Below are 22,318 nucleotides of genomic sequence, written 5' to 3' on the forward strand. Positions count from 1 at the left end.
AATAAAGTTAGAGGATATACAGAAGTAAAATATCCTCAGGATACTAAAAATAGTTGTACATAAAGTTCTAAAGATTCCCAAAATATCTGCTAAACTAATAGCACAAGGTTTACTAACCCCAAGAGCTCCGCCTATCAGGGGGTAAATTTGTTTAAAAAAGCTGACGTTGAGAAGATCTTGATTACTCCATAAAGACGAAATGAGATTTGCTCTTTCAACAACTGTGCCAAGAATATCTGAAATCGTAGGTGAAAAGCAACGACAAGCGCCTCACCTGACTGATATGAACTTATCGACTCAGTGTGTTTTGTTCTGGTATACTGGTATCTGCTCATCATTAGATGTTTTGATATAAATGAAATAGCATTATTTTGTCCTATTATTGTTATTTGAACTTAAAATGAAAATGTTAAATACAGTATCTTAAAATTTCACCTTTGTCAATTGCTTTATTGAGGTAGAATTAGAAGCTCAAATTACTGAACAAAACAGTGGTGGTGGGGATTTACTTTCACAACACTGCCACATGTGATCCTATACATGAATTAAGCAGGTTATGAATGATGTTCATAAAAGGAAAAAAACCCTATTTTCTTTTTTTTTGTAAAATTAAATTTGGTGTATATTTTAATTTATTCGTTCCATAAAAGATCAGCAGGTAAAACAAAAAATTACAAGTAAGAGCATTAAAAAAATAACTGCAACATAAAGAAATACATACATACTGTAAATAGATCCCGGGTGGTTTTAATAATTAAATAAAAATGAAATAAAGCAGCAAATAAATGTATTGTGAACTGTGACAACCTATATAAATAAAATTAAGATTTTCTGTCAGTATGTCAAAGTGTCACTTCAGAGGGGCTGAACCGATTTGCATGAATTTTGCCCCTAGTCGGGCAGGGGAGCTTATTTGAGAAATCTTGTTATGTAACACATTTTTTTCCTTTCATTTTCAGTCCCAAATCAAGGAAGGATACATACAAATAGACTGTCATGAAAATTTACAGATATATTAAAGGTAGACCTGTTTAAAAAGCAGTGAATGTATTATATGGGTACTGGCCCAGGGCACAAACTCACAGACTTCAACAGTTGAACATTTTCCACATCAGATCTGCCCATTCACATTCTGTAGAATAAAAATCAGTATGTTTTGCTATTTCTATTTTATGTTTTGTATTCCTTTTCAAATAATATGCCTTCTATAAAGAGAACCAATTTAAATCGAAGATCTGCCAATGCCAGAGGAAAGGGCGTGATGCGGGATTGTGAAAACCAAGAACAGAAAAACAACCGTTTGAAATCATACACTCAAAGTTATAGTTCTTCGTAGCCACATAATTGAAGCTGAAATATTAACAGGCGACAGTACAGGTCAAATTGTTTTCATCTCCACAACACCACTAATTCTCAGTAATTTTCCGTTCTCTTTTAAACGTCTATAATTCCCAATTTGTGCCAAACGCTGAAAAGCGCAGGCATTAATTTAAGAACAGACCGTTTCTCTCATGTGCAGCTTTATGTTGCTTGCTAACAAGTGACGTCAGACAGATCTTTGCTTAGATACACTCCAAAAAATACAACAAAATGTCATTTACAAAGATATAATAATCCCTTATCCTCACATTTATTCACATCAGATGACTTTCATATAAATAACAGTATATCTATGATTGTTATTAACTGTAATGTTTCCAAAAATATACAGTAATCCCTCGCTACTTTGTAGTTCACTTTTCGCGGATTCACGACGAAGTTCGGTGATTAAGTGCGTTGTAACACGGGCTGTGATTGGTACATGGGAGGGAGACGACAAATCACAGCTTCCCGCTTTCTAATCGGGCCTGTGATTGGTGCTTTGACTGATGCCCAGATCCCACAGCACCTCTCCTTGTCTCTCTGTCGCGGCCATTCTGCTTCAAGCTTTCTCGCCGAGCAGTTTACTTTACACTGTACTGTGTGTGATTTTTTTGGGGTTTCTTTGTGTTGAACTTCGTTTCAATTTTCACCCCCTGCAATAACTCCCAAACGTGCTCCTTCTTCCAAGGCGGGTGCTGAGCCTAAACGCCAACGAAGAATGATGACGATCACTGAGAAGGTGAAACTTCTGGATATGTTGAAGGAAGGGAGAACGTTTGCGGCTGTGGCTGCAGACTGGCTAAGGATCTGCAAGAGCGGTCACAGGAATGGGACGAGGATATGGTTCGATCGGTCCAATTTTGCAACAAGGTCGACGACGTCATGACCGCCTACAAGCTGCTCCTCGACCGGAAAAAGCAGCAGCAACTGCCGATCACAATGTTTTTGCAGTCTCGCAAAAAAGAGCCAGTTCCTACTACTACTACTACGGATACACCTTCGGAAACCGTGGAAGAGGTGCCCCAGGAAATGGCACCGCCGTCTGAACAGACGTAAAATACAGTCATCGGCTGCACAGTAAAAGTCATCATCATCTTCATCGTCATAATTTTTACTGCACAGCATATTCATCACCATCATCACGTCATATATAGGTACGTGTACTTCGCTATACAGTAACTGTAAACTTATCTACCGATTTCATATTGCTTAACAATTGTCCCTGTTATTAACAGAGTAAAGGGTGGGTTGTTAAAAGTACAGGGAGGGTTTAAAAACGTCCAAATACACGTTAAATTATTAAATAAATATGGTGTCTCTACTTCGCGGAAATTCAGTTATTGCGGCCGGCCTTGGAACCTATCTCCCGCGATAAACGAGGGATTACTGTAATACTGTGTCACACATGTGCCTCTGATGATCACCCTCCTGGCTCATCCTTGGTAAGCAATACCATCCCAGGACGAGAGGGGGCACTATCGCTAACAATATTGTCTCTTTCTCACCCCACAGCTCAGAAAAGACAGCCAATGAGAGAAAATAACTCCTCCCTTTCCATTTGGAGGACTATATATTTTGAAATATACTGGATATTCTGTATATGCATTTAATTATCTTTTTTATCATGGCTTTGCAATCTGTACTAGCCCCTGCTTTCTCAATTCCTTTTTCCAGTTTTCTGTGGTGACGATTTGCAAAACCACCACCTGATCAAGGCACCATGCAGTCCTTACATTGAAGGATTGAAAGCAGTACCCCAGATGTCCACATGTCCATCATTATCTAAATCTTCGCGTGGCCTCAGAACCCCTAAATATTTTGTTGCTATAATCGGACCCTACTTTATTCTTTGTTACTCAGTATTGCCTAATCTTATTTTTATTTTTGCTTTCATCATCTTGTAAAGAACTTTGATCTACATCATTTGTATAAAATATGATGCTATATAAATAAATGTTGTTGGTGAGATGCTCACAGATGGTGGTGTCTCATTGTGGACTGACACTCATGAGAGACAGAGCGCCAATCTAACTCCGAAAGACGCTGGGAGATTGCTGAAATGATCCTTTATATGTGCCATCGAGTGCAGTTTATGCTTGTTTTGATGGCTTAATTAAATGCGGCGACCCAGTTGGTGCTCCAACATTTATCTGGATCCAGTGCAATACCCTGCAGGACCACAATCGATATGCATTACTGTATAAAATGTAAAAAGTATTTTTTTTTAAGGAATTAAATCAAATGCGGTTTACTCTTATACAGTTTTGAAGTAGTAAACAACCCAACATAGATGTGTAAAGGCTATGTCACATTAGATGACTTTTTCATTTAAATAATCTAGGTAAGTCAAAGGCACTCGATGACACAGTCCAGTGAAATCTAATACGACAAACCCAACAACTGAAATCAACTCGTCTTCAACTGGCTAGAATATATTCAAACAGGTTTGATTTTCTTGTTAGTTGGAGGTGTGTGCTCTTTGCGTGTGAGAGTTGTGAACGAATGAGTATTCAGCCGGAAGTACAACTCATAAAATGTACAAAGAAAGAATAAGAAACATGTGCGTACAGAATCTCAGAAATAGAAGAGCAGTCTGTCTGATGTCTCATGTTTTGTGTACTAAAACAGAATGGAAAAAAGAACTTAACCCTCCCCAGCACACTGGTGCCACCAAGAAGAACGTTATTGACTCTTAAGAAAAGGGGCAAGCAAGACTGTGCTGGAACATTGGTGCTCGGTTGGTAAAGGAGACATGCACTGTGGTTTTCAGTTGGGCAACTTGACATGGTGCAGCAACAAAATCGGCCACTGCAATCAGCAAATCTGACATGGCCCATAACAAAAAGCTATGCTAATGCAACATTGGCTTAATTTAACTAGTAAATAAATAAAATCACAATGATATGCAAGGATAATTAAAAGTGCTCGAGCAATGATTTTTTTTATGTATTTAATCACTGCTATTCAGTTATTTATTTTAGTCACACCGCACATGAAACAGGAAATGACCCATCAAAGGCGAGATTGTGGAATCTATCAAGTATCGGTTTTTGATTAGTGAATAGTTGATACAGTGGACGCTCACAGTCACATCTTTGCAAATGCGTATGAGCCCTGGGATTCTTAAGGCCAGCAACGAAACACACTCAAAGCTGTGACAGTCTGAGGACACGAGTGCAAGAAAAAACTGGACAGAATTACTAGACGAAGTGTCTGCTTTAATTCAAGATCCTCATCATCTCAGGGGTTTGCATCTGATGTGTGGTGAAGGCCTTCAAACATTACACTTGATGGTCAAAGACTTATGCACACCCTGCTGATGGATTCACCAATCAGAACACAGTACTCACTCGAGCTCACCCTCTCATCTTTGAAGGGTGAAAATGACATTTTTCATTTCAATCCATATTTTATACTAGGCTGACCCGCCTTTTAAGGCTATCGACTTTTAAGTTGACCACTTCTTAAGGCAATTCAATATGTAGATCAATTTGATATTTTATACAAACTCATTCATTTGGTTATATTGCATTTGAGCGGTATTACTTTAATACTCGTAGTTTCTGTTATTTTTGTGATGAAATTTAAACTTTTTTTCTATATTGAGGTCGCCATTTTGAACCCCCCTGATATTTGCTACGCGGTGAGGCATTTGTACTCCATCAGCATTAATTATTTACAGAGACATAATTTTGTCTATTTTTCCAGCGCATCGCGCACAAAAGCAAGGGAACGATGGGAGCACCAGAACTCTGCTCACATCATGTCGCTTCGTACCGCAAGTTGCAAGTAGTAAGTCTGTGATAAGTGGAATACCGCTAAGCTTTCCACTCACGGGACGGAAGGACAATCCCGACCACTTTTACATAGTAAGAAAGAAGAAGAAGATATCGCACAGTCTGGAGTAGAAAATCATCTTTTACCTGGAAAAACGAAACTAAAAATCCCATCGTGCATTGCAAAATGGACGGGGCGTGAATGAAACTCCACGCCTGCGTAGCACTCACGGGACGGAAGGACAATCCCGACCGCTTTTATATAGAAGGATTGTGCCAGGTGTTACTAAAATAAATAATTAAATAAATAGATAAACAAATAAGCAATAAACATTTTATGGCACATTCATTTAGGCTCACATATCATCGTATTTTAAGTACTGCCACATTTTGCGACACATTTATTTATTTGTCTATCAATTTTTAATTAATTTTGTCTGAAATACTGCTCAATTGCTTTAAGTTCTTTAAAATATATAATTTAAAAATTTTAAAGCAAACTATGTCAATGTCTTATTAAGATCAGAACATAAAAAACACAGCAGGCTTCCAGCAGACACGTAAACAAATACAGACCAGCATTATAATGTGTGTTTCACTGTAAAGAAAAAAAAAAAAACTTTATAAAAGACAGTGTTTAAATGAAAAGTGCCAATGAGAACTCTGACAGCATATGCATGCGCCTCTTCGCTAAATGGTCAGGGGTCAAGGTGCATCACGATAGATGAGCTGACAACTACCATACGCAGACACTATAAAGCTAGACACACCAAATAAACAGGAGTGCAGATCACATTCACTGATTTGAGCACAAGCCATCCTGAAAATCTCTCCATGTTGTACTTCTCAGCAACTAGTTTAATAAAACGTATGAAGTAAACAAATCAAGCCACTGAATTGCAAGCTATCTACTATATAATAAAATACGAAGGCCTGTGCTACCAGGCCCTCAGTGCAATCTGATTGGTTAGTATGGTTTTGGTGATGCAACAAAAGAGGAAGAACAAATGTGATTTATGTGCACACTACTGACGATTCACCAGTCACAACATAGTACACTCACTAGAGCCCACCCTCGCAACTTTAAAGGGTGAAAATGACAGCTTTCATTTCAAGCTGTATTTTATTTTGCGTTTAGGAGGAGAAGTAGTAGAGGCGTATGAGGCACGCTAGAGAGCCTCCTTTAAAGTTGACAAGCATAATAAAAGGACAGGAGGTGAAAAGAGCAGCTAGAAAATAATGACAGGGTCCAAGAAGCAGGCTTTACAGGAACATGCTTGAGAGACGGAGCGCTGTCGAAGAGATGGTCACACACACGCAAATAAAGAAGAAAGGCACACAGGGGGCAAAAATAGCATTTTTTTTAATTATTCTGTTGCCTGTCTTTCACAGGTACCTTAGCTAGTTTAATTATAAATTCTGGATGCGTATATCATATATTGGGGGAACTGGAGAGACAGGTAGCATTACTGGTATAATCAACAGTCTTTAGTGTCCACTGGTTTAAGAAATCAAAAGGGCTGTGGAATAAAATGCCAAACTGACCAACACAAAAACAACTGGGATGAGCACCTCTGGAGCAAGATAAGATCCCTCATAATGAAACTAATGGCTTTAAAATTTTGGAATGGCTTTCATTGTTTTGTTAATCATTAACACATCCTTCAAGTTTTCTTTACAAAGCTGAACCAGTGATAATAAAATATACTGTTGGTGGGGAGCACACATCTCAGGGTATTCGAATGTTGAACTGTTCTTTGCAGTTCTGCAAAGAGTTAAAAGTCATAATTTAAATTTTTCTTTTTAAAAAACGAAGAGACAATATGTGCCTTGCTGCTCCATATGTAAACTCCGGCTCTTGGGGCATGATGTATGAAAGACCTAAAACAAATTACTGGCAATCCAATTAAAACAATAGCAAATTAAGGTATTAATCACTGTCAGGATACAAGATTACAGTCATTAGAAGCTTTCTGAAGTTCTGATCAGGCTCTTAACTCTTTTCCTGTTCAGTTTCATACCATGTAATGGGTTTTCTTTTTTTTTTGAAAAAAGTATGACGAAAAACGTAACAAGGGCAAAAGACCTTCAAAATTAAAAACTAACAACTGGCTATTGTCAGATGCCACAGGCTTCGTTTAAGTTTCCCTGTGAAAAGGCAAAGAGCTTCACAGCTGCAGAAATTCTGCTGTGGCCCAACTGACGCTACTCTGTGTTGTTTTACCCGTTGATTTATGGGCCTGGCGCTAAGAGGACAAAGATGGAAATCACTGTATGATATAATCAAAAAAAAATTGTTTTAGCTGAGAAAGTAACTTTAAGAGAAAAATTAGAATGCATATAAAGGTACGTACATGTAATGAAGGATAATCAATTGAACTGGAAAATATCTATACAAAAGCCCTTGTAATTATCAGAGGGAGTGTGGGAAAAAAAAATAATAATAATAAAAATGAAATATTGTCAGGTGTATTACTGGAGTATAAACCGCAAAGTTTACATGCGAATAGCAGGTTTGTTTTGTGTTTTTTTTGTATTTAGGTGAGATAGATAGATAGATAGAAGAGATAGATAGATAGATAGATAGATAGATAGATAGATAGATAGATAGATAGATAGATAGATAGATAGGTGTGGCACCAAAGTAAAGAGGAAGTGAAGAGGAAGCTAGAAGAATGGAGAAAGGTTGTGAAAGAAAGAGGGATGAAGTTAAATAGGAAGAAGATGGAATATATGAGGATTAATGGTGATCAGGACTCAGAACCTAGCCTACAGTGAGAGCTTTTAAAAAGAGTGGAGAAGTTTAAATATTGAGGATCAGTGGTCGACCAAGATGGAGAACTTGATGCAGAGATAACCCACAGAGTGCAGTGTGGATGGAACAATTGGAGGAAGGTATCAGGAGGATTGTGTGATTAAAGAATTGAGACACAGATTTAAAGGCAAGACAGTGATAAGACCAGCAATGATGTATGGAGCGAAGACATGGTGGGCAGTAAAGGCAGTGCAGGAGAAGAAGGTGGATGTGGCAGAAATGAGAATGTGGAGGAGGATGTGTGAAGTTATAAAAAAGAGGACAGAATAAGAAATCAGACAATCAAAAATGTGAGAGATAACTAATAAAGTAGGTTAAAAATGGTATGGACATGTGATGAGGAGAGACAATGAACAGGTGAGCAAAGGAATGATGAGAATGGAAGTACAAAACAGGGTAAGAGGAAGCAGGGGAGGCCCCAGCAGAGGTGGATGGATGAAGTAAAAGAAGATCTGAAAGAAAAGAGTCCGACTGGCGAGGAGGTGCAGGACCAGGGGGTATGGGAAAGGATAATTAGGCACATCGACCTCACATAGAAGTGCAAACAGAGGAAGAAGACGATTTAGAGTTTAGTTGGGTTAAAAATAATAATAATAATACATTAAAAGAAGCTGACAGATATTCTGAAGCCAGAAGGGCATTCATATTGTGTAGGTACATGAAAGACCAGTACAGTGCACAATTCTCAAGGCTCTGTTTAAAAGGGGCATATTAAAAACAAAGGTAAGAATGAATGTGAGCATCATGTGATAGAGAGGATTAAGGTTAAAAAGAATAAATGAAGGACATAATGGGGAAAAACACAGACTGACTTCATCTAACAGCTCAGCATTTACACTGTTTTTATTTACTACCATGTTTGGATGCTATCTAACTATTACATTCTACTTTATTGTGTAATAAAATATAAATTCAATAAATAAACAGATCTTCACATTCTTCCCATGCATTGAAATAAGTGTTTCTTGAACCTGATCACTTTGTCTTATAAGGAAAATTGTTTGTGGACTCTGTATTTGTGGTGGACTATAAAAAACAAACAGTTCAAATATTCTAGAATATTGTTACCTTGTCTGCGGTAAGCCAAAATTCGTTCCAACGCCTACACGAGGCAGACAGTAAACAACTTTCTTGACAGTAGCCTGGTCTGGAAAATTGAACATGACAGCAGCTGAAGGGAAAAAAAAAACACAACAAAAATAAGAACCGCCATATGAGTCATCATCAAGCCGCCTGCTAACATCTTTACACAGACTAACTATTCTGAAGAATGTTAGGCTTTGAATAACAGAACAACTCATTTAGTAAAATCAGTCAATTTCAACAGTAATTACCGATTATGCTGATGTTGCCACCATGAACATTTGGGGGTAAACATTCAAAAGTCATTCAGAATAAGGATAATTGACAAGTCTTGACTCAGAGTGAAGGTGCATGGGAGTGTGTGTGTCCCTAATCTGCTTCCGGCCATACACTTCATGGTGTTTCTTTGCTCTTGTTGTGCAATGTCAAAAACTTTTAATGAAGAAATTTAACATTTTATTTAGCAGAGTGCATCAGTAGGCTCTCCCTCATTTCTTTTTAATTTATTCCTACAACTAGTTTATTATGAACACTATCAAGTGCACATGGTGCCTCTTTCATGTTTGGTGTTGTTATTATTTGCCCCTAATTATAATGAAAAGCTGGGTGGAAAAAAAAAAAGATGCAATTTATACTCAAGACTTGTGAGAAATTAAACATGAAGAAGGAAAACAAATTTAGAAAATTAATTGAATTCTCCAACAATACAAGTTGTGATTGCAATAAGCAAGTTGTGAAATTCGCAAAGAAGCAAAATCTGCACTTCTACTAACTTCCAGGCACAAGGAGCAAGACTTCAGATCAGATATTCCATTAGCAGGAAAACTTAAGTGTGATTAAGAAAGTAACTGTAATGAAAACCTAACAGCTGATGGGTGTCTGCGCACTGGTTATAAGCACTTGCTCGACAGGCTGTGTTACTTATTTTGCAATACAAATGTTTAAACACAGTTTGATATGTAGAATATTGTGACTCTTACTCAGAAAAATGTACTTTTAGAGACAGTGTTATGGAACATCCCATAAAGTATTAAAGCGGTTTAAGTTTGCACATTATGGCCCAATGCATCACTTGTAAAGTGCCACAGAATTATACTTTTCCTATGCAGTATCTAGGCTATGGCATCTTATATTTTGTAAAATGCCTTAAAAAATGGAATTTGTGTAAAATATTAGAGTCGTTTCATTAAAAAGATGAAAAATACAATCAAATATTTCACAATGGGTGGCATGGTGGCGCAGTGGGTAGCGCTGCTGCCTTGCAGTTAGGAGACTTGGGTTCGCTTCCCGGTTCATCCATGTGTGGAGTTTCCATGTTCTCCCCATGTCTGTGTGGGTTTCCTCCCACAGTCCAAAGACATGCAGGTTAGGTGCATTGGCGATTCTAAATTGTTCCTAGTGTGTGTGTGTGTGTGTGTGTGCGTGTGTCCTGTGGTGGGCTGGCGGCCTGCCCGGGGTTTGTTTCTTGCCTTGCACCCTCCCTGTGTTGGCTGGGATTGGCTCCAGCAGACCCCTGTGACCCTGTAGTTAGGATATAGCGGGTTGGATAATGGATGGATGGATATTTCACAATACTACGTATAGTTTATTCATTCGTCTCCATTATTAAACAATTCTGCCAATGTATATGTATTATAAATGGATCATCTCCTTTGTCTATAATTGAAAAATGTTTTTTGCACGATAAAACATAGTAGGGAAGCATGGTGGTACCATGGTGTGTGTGTGTGTGTGTGTGTATTATATATATGCACGTATACACACACATTCAAATACAGTAGATTCAGAAAGAATTCAGACCCCTTCACAAACTACATATTTTATTGTGTTGTAAATTCCATTTTAAATTGATAAATGTGCCAATTTTGACCATCAATCTTCACTCAGTAGCCCATGACAAAGTGAAAATATGTTTTCAGAAAGGTTTGCAAACTTAACAAAAAACTAGAACCTCTCATTCAAGTATTCAGAGATTGAATTTATCACTTTGTAGAAGCCCTACTGGCGGCAATTACAACTTCAAGTCTTCTTGCCAAGTTTCTACAAGCTTTGCACAATTGGATTTGTGCTGTTTCTGCCATTCTTCCTGGCAGATCCTCTCAAGCTCCGTTAAATTGAGTGGGAAGTGTTTATAAACTGCCATCTTCAGGTCTCTCCACACATGTCCTCTGAGATTTAAGTCTGGGCTTTGGCTGGGCCACTCGAGGACGCTCACAGACTTGTGCCAAAGCCACACCAGCATTGTCTTTGGCTGTATGCTTTACATCACCATGTGCACTCTGGAGCAGGTTTTCTTCAAGGGACTCTCTGTATTTGACTACATTCATCCTTCCTTCAATTCTGACCAGCCTTCCTGTCCTTGCACCCTCATAACAGGATGCTTTTCACCACCATGTACAGATCATAGTAGGAATGTAATGAGCAGTGCCTGGCCTACGTCAGACATGGTGCTTGGTGGTCTGCCCAAAGTGCTCAATTTTAGTCTCTTCATGCCAGATAACCTCTTTCCCCGTGCTTTCAGAGTCTTTAAAATGTCATTTGGCAAAATACAAATTGGCTGTCAAATGCCCGCTATTCAAAGTAGGCATCCATCTGGCCATGGTACCATAAATGCCAAAATGGTGAAGAGCTACTGAAATGGTCCTTCTTTTGACAGTTTCTAAATCTTAGCAAATGACTTCAGAAGCTCTTTAAGAGTGACCATTGGGTTCTTGCTTGTTCCCATAATAAGACCCTTCTTGTCTGGTTACTTAGTTTGGCCAACTCTAGGAAGAGACCAGGTGGTTCCAAACTTCTTCCATTTCACAATTGTTCAGCCCACTGGGCTCCTGAGAACACTCAAAGCTTTAGAAATGCTTTTATCCCCTTGACCTGATCTATGCCATATCATAGTTTGATCATGGAGGTCTACAGAAAGGTCCATGAACTTCACAGCTTCATTTTTGCCCTGATATGCAGTGTGAATTGTGGGACCTCCTGAACACAGGTACACGCATGCATTTCTAAATGATGTCCAGTCATTTCAGTTTCCACAGGTGTGGTCCAGTCAAGTTGTAGATGCATCTTAAAGAGAATGAAAGCAAAACAGGACCACCTGAGCACAATTTAGAGGGTCTCCCTGTTGTATGTGTACATTTTCCAGGCCTCAAAGAAGAGTGTTAGGTTAATTGCCTTTATCTAGAACTGGCCCTATGTGTGCTACGTGATGGACTGAAGTTAACTCTTGCCCTACACTGTGTTGCATTGATTAGCATCAACTCCCTGCAATTCTCAAGTACATAACTGAGGTAGAAAATAGATGGATGCAATTTTATTTCCAGCATGTTGCTATTAACACGCTCCCTCTCCTACTACGCTCTTTATGTATTGCTAAAATGCTGCAAGAGCTTCTCAGCCTTGGTTGTTACATTAAAAATCCAATGAGATCATCTGCTAGTGCTATCCAACATTTACTATATCTATTTTACCTCTATTTAAAAAAGAAACAACACACTAAGGACTGAGTATCAAGTCCATCAGAACAACCTCATTGGTCATTTTGACTTTATTGACAGAACAAAATAGGAAGTGCAAGTGTGAGACGCACAGGGAGAAGTAGAGGCGTACGCTGAGAGGTCACCTTCGAAGATGGAAAGGCAAGAAAGGTGTCTAAAAATAATGAGAGAGTCTAAAAAGAAGGTTTTAAAGGAAAACGCTGGTGAAAAGAGGTTCGTACCCACGTGGATCTCAAGGAGATGTGCTGAAGGTACACGCTGGGCAAGAGGTAGCAAATATCTTTCAGTTAGTCTATTACCCATCTTTGACAGATACTGTAGCTAATATTAATTCATTTATAAACTGTGCATAATTAAAATATGGAGGCTAAATAACTGAAGAAGATGACCTTTATCAATATAACAGCAGACCTTTTATAGCCATTAAAACTTTAAGAACCAATAAAACAAGAAAATAAGTATTAAATACTGCATACTTGCAGTAACTGTGTTTTCATTTCAGTTCTTTAGTGTTTAATTCTGACTACATTTGTACATTAGGACTTTAGAATAAGTTAACACAAAGTTTGACAAGAACAGGCCATTCAAGTCCAAAAAAGCTTACCACTCTCTGCCATGCTACTTGGCATCTTATTCCATGTGTCTACAGTTCTGTGAAGAAAAGCTTTCAAACATTTGTGCAAAATTCACCCTTAACAAGTTTCCAGCTGTGCCCCCATATTCTTGTTGAGCTCATTTTAAAGTAACAGCCTGGCTCCACCATACTCATTCCTTTCATAACTTTAAACACGTCAGTCATGTCACCTCTTACACTCCCATTTGCCTTAACTGAAAAGATCAAGGTTCTTTTATTTGCCATTTGTGCATAAAACCAACAGTCAAAGCACATTGGAATTCTTGTGCAGAGCTCTGTCCGAATCATAGTAAAACATTAAAAAAATTTTAAAACAGTAAAGCAATATAATAAATAATATAGATAATACCAGCACTATACAGAAAGGTGGTAATATCTACACAAAAAAATACAATATATTGTAGGTATTGCACAGTTAAAATATTGCACATTTTTCACTCGTCATTTACATGACAAGTGAAGTGAGGCAGTGTGAAGTTATTACACATCACCTGTAGCTTGCAAACCATTTGAACTACTGACCTGAAATTTAGTACACATATACTACGTGACATCTATTGTCCGCTTTCAGGGTGATGATTTTTATTCCTCTTTTAATTTTTATTTTACTGTAGAATCAACTTTCGGCAACAGGGCGGTCGTGCAGCACATGTGTACGGGCGCCGTCCTCATTCCCTACCACCTTCGCCATCACCTCCCCTACCTCTTCATATCTTGAATCATTCTTGAGGTAGATTGAAGACTGAAGTGGCAGCTTAAGTGAAAAATTAATGAAAACGTACTAAGTAATTACAACACAAACACGGACTTAATCAGTTTTAACGTGAAGAGATGCCGATGAAAGAAGAGAAGAAGCGGGCTGCTAGAGTGGAGATAAGAATAGCTGCACAGGAAGCAGCAAGCGCATCAACCTCTGAGCAAACGAATGGTAAACGTACAGAGAAAGAGGATGAAAACTAGAAGTCAAGTGTATTCACTGCACGTACGCTGTAACTGGTATTCAATAATTTTGTTTTGCCATCAGTCTGACTGTGGCGGGGAAAAAGCTATTGAAAAGCCTTGTTCTATGAGTGATGATGCTGTCCACTCTGCTGTGTCTCAGATCGTACGTACAGTTTTTCAGTGAGTCCCTGATAATTCCCTCTGCTCTTTTCCGACAACGATGTGCGTACATAAAGTTCATGGAAGGAATTTTTGTCCCTATGATCCTCTCCGCAGTCTTTATGACTCTTTGCAAAGCCTTCCTCTCTGCCTGTGTGGTGTTCCCATACCAGACAGTGATACTCTTTCAATCTTTCCTCATAACTCCTACCCAGCAGTCCTGGAATCAACCTTATCTGGACCTTAAGACTTTTTTAGAACCCGCAGAGTAAAACTTCACAGAGCAGTGCCATTGAATTCAATGAAAGAACAATAACATCTACAAATATCTTATGAAAAGGTGCATCACAGAAAAGAAAAACAACAAAAAACAATAACTTACTTCTGTTTGCCATGAATATTTCCAAAGCAGAATTCTGAAGCAAATAGCGCCTTGAGAAGATTGCACGAATCTCTGTGAAGAGCCATTTTCCATGGAGTCCTTCAGTGTAGGTGAGAATCTGCAAGCCAAATTGGGAGGAAAAAAAAACTTGTAATTTTCCTTTTTCAGGATAGAAGACTACATGAGCACAAGTCTGTTGAGAGCTTGGATTAAAAATAGGAGAAGAAGTAATTTCACAGAAAAAAAGCACAACACCTTTTTTGAACAATTTCACATGATGGAACTTTCCAGAATGCCCACAAATAACTTCAACAACATAATAAAATGACACCCTTGTTCCTCTTTCTTTTCGAAATCTTGAAACTTCCCAAACAAATTATAGTGAGAAGTCAAGCAAAATGACACCTGGGGCCTGAGTTGCCTCGAAAGCTAGCATATTGTAATCTCTTTAGTTAACTAATAAAAGGTGTCATTTTGCTTGACTTCTCACTACATCCGTAATGACTAACAGAGTATAACACCAGAGTACTACAAAAAAATTATATAGGAGAATGGAAGATCTTTTGAATATTAAAAAAGAATACTTTTTAAGATTACACAAATCAGACAAAGAAAAAATAATTCAGTTGGCACAAAAAGAAATGAATTATCACAGGTGTATCTCCTTGAAGGTTAATGAAAAAAAGTCAAGTGCTCTGATGATTTAAATATCTATATTATCCCATGTTTGCTATGAAATGATCTTACGCTTTTATGACAGCAGTAAACTGCCAACCACTGAAGAAGAAAGAATAATCCAAACCAGCAGGAAAGACCAATGGAATAACTGGATGGAGCCTTAGCCAAACAATTGTGCTAAACCTTCCATTAATCTGATATTCAGTAATTTTGAAAGCAAAGGACTGCCTATATAAGAGGTTAAGTATCATTTTGTCAGCTAAAGCTAAACAAAAACCTGCAGATGAACTCGGCCTAATCTCTCCATGGAGTAAGCGGTTGTCAGAGTAACTTGTTACAATGCCTGTCATCGTGCTTGACAGACACAGATGCTTAGTCTGCCTCGACAATTCAAACTAATCCTATCTTTAGCCCTAACCCACTTTGTTTCTTTGTTGCCTCAGTTTTTTGCCTTTTCATTTCAAAGCTTAATTATGAAGGTGTTAAGGGACGACCAGAGAGAGCCACTTGCTCTGCCACCATGCCTAGAAGGACATTAATCAAAAATATTCAAAATAGGTTGAGCATGCCACAAGGGTTCATGATAACAGTTCCTTAAAGTACTCATTAAAAGGAGGTGACAGTATGGGGAAGCAGCTGCCGCCTAGCTGAGCAAGGCCCTTATTTCTCTCTGGAATACTACGTGCCGGCTCGGCAGCTTCACTTCAAAGTCTCTGGAGTTCAATTAAAACTGGATTAGGTGGAAGCTGCCCATCGATGGGACTATGCAGGTCTCAGGCACTCCACGCACTGACAGTACCAGAGATGTGTGTATGGGACTCTCATGAGCAGGTTACCATAGAAACCACATCACAACCAACCTCGACTCCAAAAAAAAAAAAAAGCAGAAGCGGCGTTAAAGATATTTAGGTTCTAACACTGAAAATTTGATTCCACAACTTCCAGTCTCTGAGCCTTTCATTAGTCGTGCGTAGACTTCACTTGTATTTCGCTGTGTCGACTCACACACGCTGAGCAAAAAAAAAAAAAGTGAGACGAGTGAAAGGTGTAAGCTGTGTGCCAATATAGAACTGGTAAACACAAGTTGAAACAAAACCGTTCTCCTTTTGCCGCTACATGCTATAAATTGCTATTTCATCCCAGAACATCTATTCCCATTTCAATATGGATGAAAACAGGACACTTAATTTGATTAACATGATGGGAAAATGGTATCCTATTAACTCTGAATGTTACCATTTACTGAAATTAACACACCTATTACTTGCTCCCAACTGTTCTTTGTTTAACAGTTAAGTTTAACTATCGGCTATAAATTGCTTATCCGCGTTAGATCTCTAGTAAAATACCTCAGAGACACCACCAGCACTAAAAAAAAAAAAGTCATAAGGAAAGCAAAACCAGCAGCCAGTTTAATGGAAGAGAAGAGAGTGGAGACGAGCAGAAGTACAAAGAACCACTGATGGCAAGAAAAAAAATTTAAATACATTAAGCCTTGCATCTTTATGTTATGTAGAGTTAATTTCGCTAAAAAAAATGAGATATAAATACTATAAATTAAGATTATTATCTCTCTTTTTGAAGTAACAGCAAATCCAAAATCCCAACAGCATTACTTAAAGAAAAACTGTGGGGAGATGTCAAGCAAAATGACACCTTTTATTGGCTAACTAAAAAGATTACAATGTGCAAGTGCGAGGCAACTTAAGCCCCTTCTTCAGGGTATATGTACCCTGTCTTACCTGAAGAAGGGGCCTGAATTGCCTGCCTCATTTGCTTGACTTCTCACTACATCCATAGAGGCTAACACGGTACAACACCCTAGTACTTCAAAGAAATACTGAAGCACCAACATGGCTGAAAACAGGAGTCCTATACAGTATGTTGAGGTTTTCTCCTTTTCAAACAATACAAATAATTTGGAAAGCATAAATAGGCACATTAGGCAGACGAGCCAAATCAAGATGACATTTTCACAAATCTAACAAAAAAAAAATACAATGGCTATTTGGGATGAAAGATTAAAAGAAAATTGTAGTCATGTTTTTTTCTTTAACCAGAATTTATTAAATGTAAAGAAATACAATGGGGACCTCACCGTGTGTATGAATCCCAATACAAATGTGCATCCTATCTAAAACAAGAGAAACTGAAAAAAGCTCTGTATTACTCCTAAAGAAATCAATTTATTTCAATAACACCTCCTTTTCACTTGAGGGATGCAACTAAATCTACAGAAAATCAGTCCTGCACAATTAAATAGTTTAAAATACAATTCTCCAATGTATTTAATTCAAATCAGGGTCACTGAAGGGTGAAGCCAATCCTGGCAGCGCTGAGCACAAGGCAGAAACCTCACCTGGGAGGAAAAGTTTCATTTTATATACAGTATAGTATTCTGAGATATATAGTACATACAGAATATCCACACATGTATAATAATTATACATCCACAAAAACAAAATGTCAGTGCCCTTGGGTCTGTCTCTCTTTATTTCAGTTATCTGCTTTGAACCTTAAGGAGCTCTTTTCAGCTCTCACAACAAATCTTGTCTGTGTTTGCTTATTTGTTCACCAATCCTGCAAAAAATGTGCAAGGAGAGTAAGAAGGGTGCCAAAATAAGCTGAAGTTCATGAACTTTTACATGCATATTACTTTTGACACAACCTAAAAATTAAGATTTTAAATGCTTTCAAAAGATCAATCAAGAAAGTAAATTGGGTGATTGTTGGGTAAAACCAAAACCATACCATCTCACCAAAATGGTTCAACTAAAGTTAATGATTTTTCAGTATCACTTATGCTTTGCCCTACTTACAGTGAGGGCTACATTCCACAAATGTGAATCCATAGAAACGAAAGCCAGGGAGCGCTGGGTGTGATGGGATGGGGGACCACAACAAGCAATTTCAGACATCAAGCAATTTAAAATACAGACTTGGTGGAGTTTCAAGAATGTCATTAGAGAGTCATAATGGCAGGGCAAACACCAGAAAAAATACACATTACTCCAAAAGCTAACTGAATGTTCATTAAATTTTGCATATATATTACAGTTAACCCATCTTAACATATACAGTAGAGTTGAGAGAGTTTCAAAAGAGTCGCCATGAATAGAGGGAGCAACACAAAGCTGAAAGTTTTGCCTAGCTTACACGCCATATCGAGGATTAAACTATTCAACAAACCATTGGGTTTACTAATATTAGAGTATACATCTATTAGTGAGACCACTGTAAACCAGGAAATAAAAAGAAGTTGTGTTCATGGTACCATAAGGCATGTCAGATATTAAAGGAAGTTGCTACTTTAAAAGCTCAGCCAATGAGAAACAAAAATCCAAAGAATTAAGAGGGGTTCCTAAACTTTTTCATATGACTGTATATATGTATGCAAGTATATATTATATATATATATGTATTTATATATTTATCACACACATACTGTACATATATACAGTATATATACACATATATATATATACACATATATATAATATATATATACACACACACACACACACACACATACATATACATACACTCACCTAAAGGATTATTAGGAACAAACAAATAATTGTTCAAACAAAATCAGACAGGTGCATAAATTTGGGCACCACAAAAAAGAGATGAAATCAATATTTAGTAGATCCGCCTGGTTTTGTTTGAACAATTATTGTACACTTTCTGTAAATCCAATAAACTTCATTTCACTTCTCAAATATCACTGTGTGTGTCTCCTATATGATATATTTAACTGACATTTTTTATCGTAACAACCAACGATTTATACAGGAAAATAATGACTATTAACAAGGTTGCCCAAACTTTTGCATCCCACTGTGTGTATATATTTGTATATTACAGCACATCTGTAAGTAACATTACCCACTGGTTTTGATACAACATTTTTAAGTTTATTAATGTTGTCACTGTTAGTTAGATGTATTTAACATGGAGTCCGTAAAGCACACAAACAACATAACCCATATGATCCCTGTAACTAAAAGCTACTTCCACACTTTTCAATACTGTATAACTGGCCAGTAGGTGAAAGATCTGGGTGTGTGTCTGAGCACTCAGATTCTCTGCTATAATGCCAAAGTGTGTACTCACATATATGACTATGCATATGCCATTGAAGCGACCACCCCACCCCAAATTTGGTCACCCTAGCTATAAAAATGCACCCATTTAATTTATTTTCGGAGTCTGCTCTTTCATAAACTCAAACACAATATAAATACATGCAAATAAAGAATACTAATTATCGTTCTTTAGCCTACTATGCAAGTCATACACCTATTTATTATAGGATTTTTAAGCACCATGTATTTTTATTAATTTATTTTTTCGGGTGACATTTTCATCCAAGGAGTTGCTTAAATCACAAGTGTTTAACACTGACAGTTATGGTGACTCGCTCAGGGTCACAAACTGGTGGAGACTGGACAATTGATGTTGTAGACTGAAGACTATACAGCAAGACTTCAAGTAAGTCTTTCTATGTAATATCTCTCTATTATAATAAAAAATCCTGAGACGAGGCACAACCTTTTCAGAGCAATACTTTCACGTACCGCAAGACAAGACTTTGTGCCAAGAGATTTAACCACGCTGGGGGCTGGAAATAAAAGACAAACAGTAGATGACAAAGTAGAACATTGTAAAGAATTCATAAATGCTGGTGCGACACACATGCAGAGCAGGTTAGAGATAATGAAAGTACTAAAATTCTAAAGTCTCAAAAAACATGACAGTAAAGATCACATTAGCGCAAACAAATAACAGAACAGCGAAAAGAGATCAATCTATTGTTCAGATTTAAACTTTAAATCGGACAGTTGCAGATTGTGTAATTCATGTTGCCATCATAGAGAAGTAGTGTTTCTTCCCAATGAAGAGGCGTATCCATGAGAATTAAAAGATTTGCTGTTTAGTGAAAGTGAAATCCACATACGCGAGCAGCAGTGATGCGAAGTGGCTAGCGTGTATCGCCGACCCCAGGGCTTGGTGAGCAAAGCAAGTTATATTAATATTTCTGTCAGGTTTTATCGGCTGCAAACTTGAGAAAAAAACGGTCCCCTAGCTCAACAAAACTTCTCAGCCCTGTTCACCAAAGTGGGTCTTCTCTTTTTGTGAATTTGTCTGTTGGCCTTTCATATTGTTCAAAGTACATACACTGCCTGGCCAAAAAAAAAGTCGGCACATGGATTTAACTAAGCAAATAGGTACGAGCCTCCTATTGGATAATTACTGCATGGGCGATTATCTTTCAGCTGGCAACAAGTTATTTAAACCCAACTGGTGCAATGAGTTGCTTCTCATTTCTTAACACATCTCGTGGTCGTGGAAAAGATGTTAGTCTGTTTGAGAAGGGTCAAATCATTGGCATGCATCAAGCAAAGAAAACATCTAAGGAGATTGTAGAAACTACTAAAATTGGGTTAAGAACTGTCCAACGCATTATTTAAAACTGGAAGGATAGTGGGGACCCATCGTCTTCGAGGAAGAAATGTGGCCGGAAAAAAATCCTGAATGATCGTGATCGGCGATCACTTAAACTTGGTGAAATCAAATCGAAGAAAAACAACAGTAGAACTCAGGTCTATGTTTAATAGTAAAAGTAAGAGCATTTCCACACGCACAATGCAAAGCGAACTCAAGGGATTGGGACTGAACAGCTGTGTAGCCTAAGAAAACCACTAATCAGTGAGGCAAACCGGAAAAAAAGGCTTCAATTTGCTAGGGAGCATAAAGATTGGACTCTGGAGCAATGGAAGAAGGTCATGTGGTCTGATGAGTCCAGATTAACCCTGTTCCAGAGTGATGGGCGCATCAGGGTAAGAAGAGAGGCAGATGAAGTGATGCACCCATGATGCCTAGTGCCTACTGTACAAGCCTGTGGGAGCAGTGCTATGATCTGGGGTTGCTGCAGTTGGTCAGGTCTAGGTTCAGCAACAGTATGTGCTCCAAGAATGAGGTCAGCTGACTACCTGAATATACTGAATGACCAGGTTATTCCATCAATGGATTTTTTCTTCCCTGATGGCACGGGCATATTCCAAGATGACAATGCCAGGATTCATCGGGCTCAAATTGTGAAAGAGTGGTTCAGGGAGCATGAAACATCATTTTTACACATGGATTGGCCACCACAAAGTCCAGACCTTAAGCCCATTGAGAATCTTTGGGATGTGCTGGAGAAGGCTTTGCGCAGCGGTCAGACTCTACTATCATCAATGCAAGATCTTGGTGAAAAATTAATGCAACACTAGATGGAACTAAATCTTGTGACATTGCAGAAGCTTATCGAAACAATGCCACAGTGAATGCGTGCCGTAATCAAAGCTAAAGGAGGCCCAACGAAATATTAGAGTGTGTGACCTTTTTTTTGGCCAGGCAGTGTATATGCGTCACACATACACAGTACTGATATTATATTTGGAGACAGAGAATGGAACTGAATGGGTATATGAATGGGATCACAAAAACATCATTGCATAAATAAATATTTGTCATCATAAATGAATAAAAGGACACTGGTGATTATCATGCGGAACTCTCGGCAGCACTTGTCAGAAAGCCTCTGAGATGGAATAAACCATGTCTGAAGCTCAAAGCATGTCTGGTGCCGAAGCTAACCGTATGCAACAGGAAACGCTTCCCCAGGGGAGTTGTGTGCTTAAAGCCTACTTCGACCATGTAACCGAAACCCAAAACGCAAACCCAAACACTGGAGCAAACCCACAGAGAATAATAATAAAACAAGAAATAAACACGACATTGCCATTTTTTTTTGGCTAGTTAATTCATGACCATTTAAGCACCTTAGCAGAAGATATTGTTTTACAAATGCATCTGGTTCTAAGGAGCAGAAAATAAATTTTGCAATATTCAGATAAATGGCTGAATGGGTCAACAATTGATTTACACTCCCTAAAAATGGCCCTCTGCCACTCTGATTTACACATGTTAGAATATTCAATAGGT

At 38.1% G+C, this 22,318-nt stretch overlaps 1 protein-coding gene across 6 annotated transcripts in view; it reads right to left on the reverse strand.

Moving 5' to 3' along the window:
- The window catches only part of lrba (LPS responsive beige-like anchor protein), a 792,225-nt gene that overhangs the window by 299,963 nt on the left and 469,944 nt on the right, over positions 1-22,318 (reverse strand). For all 6 annotated transcript variants that reach the window (XM_039750242.1, XM_039750239.1, XM_039750241.1 and 3 more), the window contains 2 exons: positions 14,648-14,765; positions 9,022-9,124 (listed from right to left, as the gene is read on the reverse strand). In XM_039750242.1, coding sequence (XP_039606176.1) covers positions 9,022-9,124; positions 14,648-14,765 — 221 coding nt within the window. The remainder of the gene's footprint in view (positions 1-9,021; positions 9,125-14,647; positions 14,766-22,318) is intronic.

Source organism: Polypterus senegalus, chromosome 4, assembly GCF_016835505.1.
Source record: "Polypterus senegalus isolate Bchr_013 chromosome 4, ASM1683550v1, whole genome shotgun sequence".
Classification (NCBI taxonomy): domain Eukaryota; kingdom Metazoa; phylum Chordata; class Cladistia; order Polypteriformes; family Polypteridae; genus Polypterus; species Polypterus senegalus.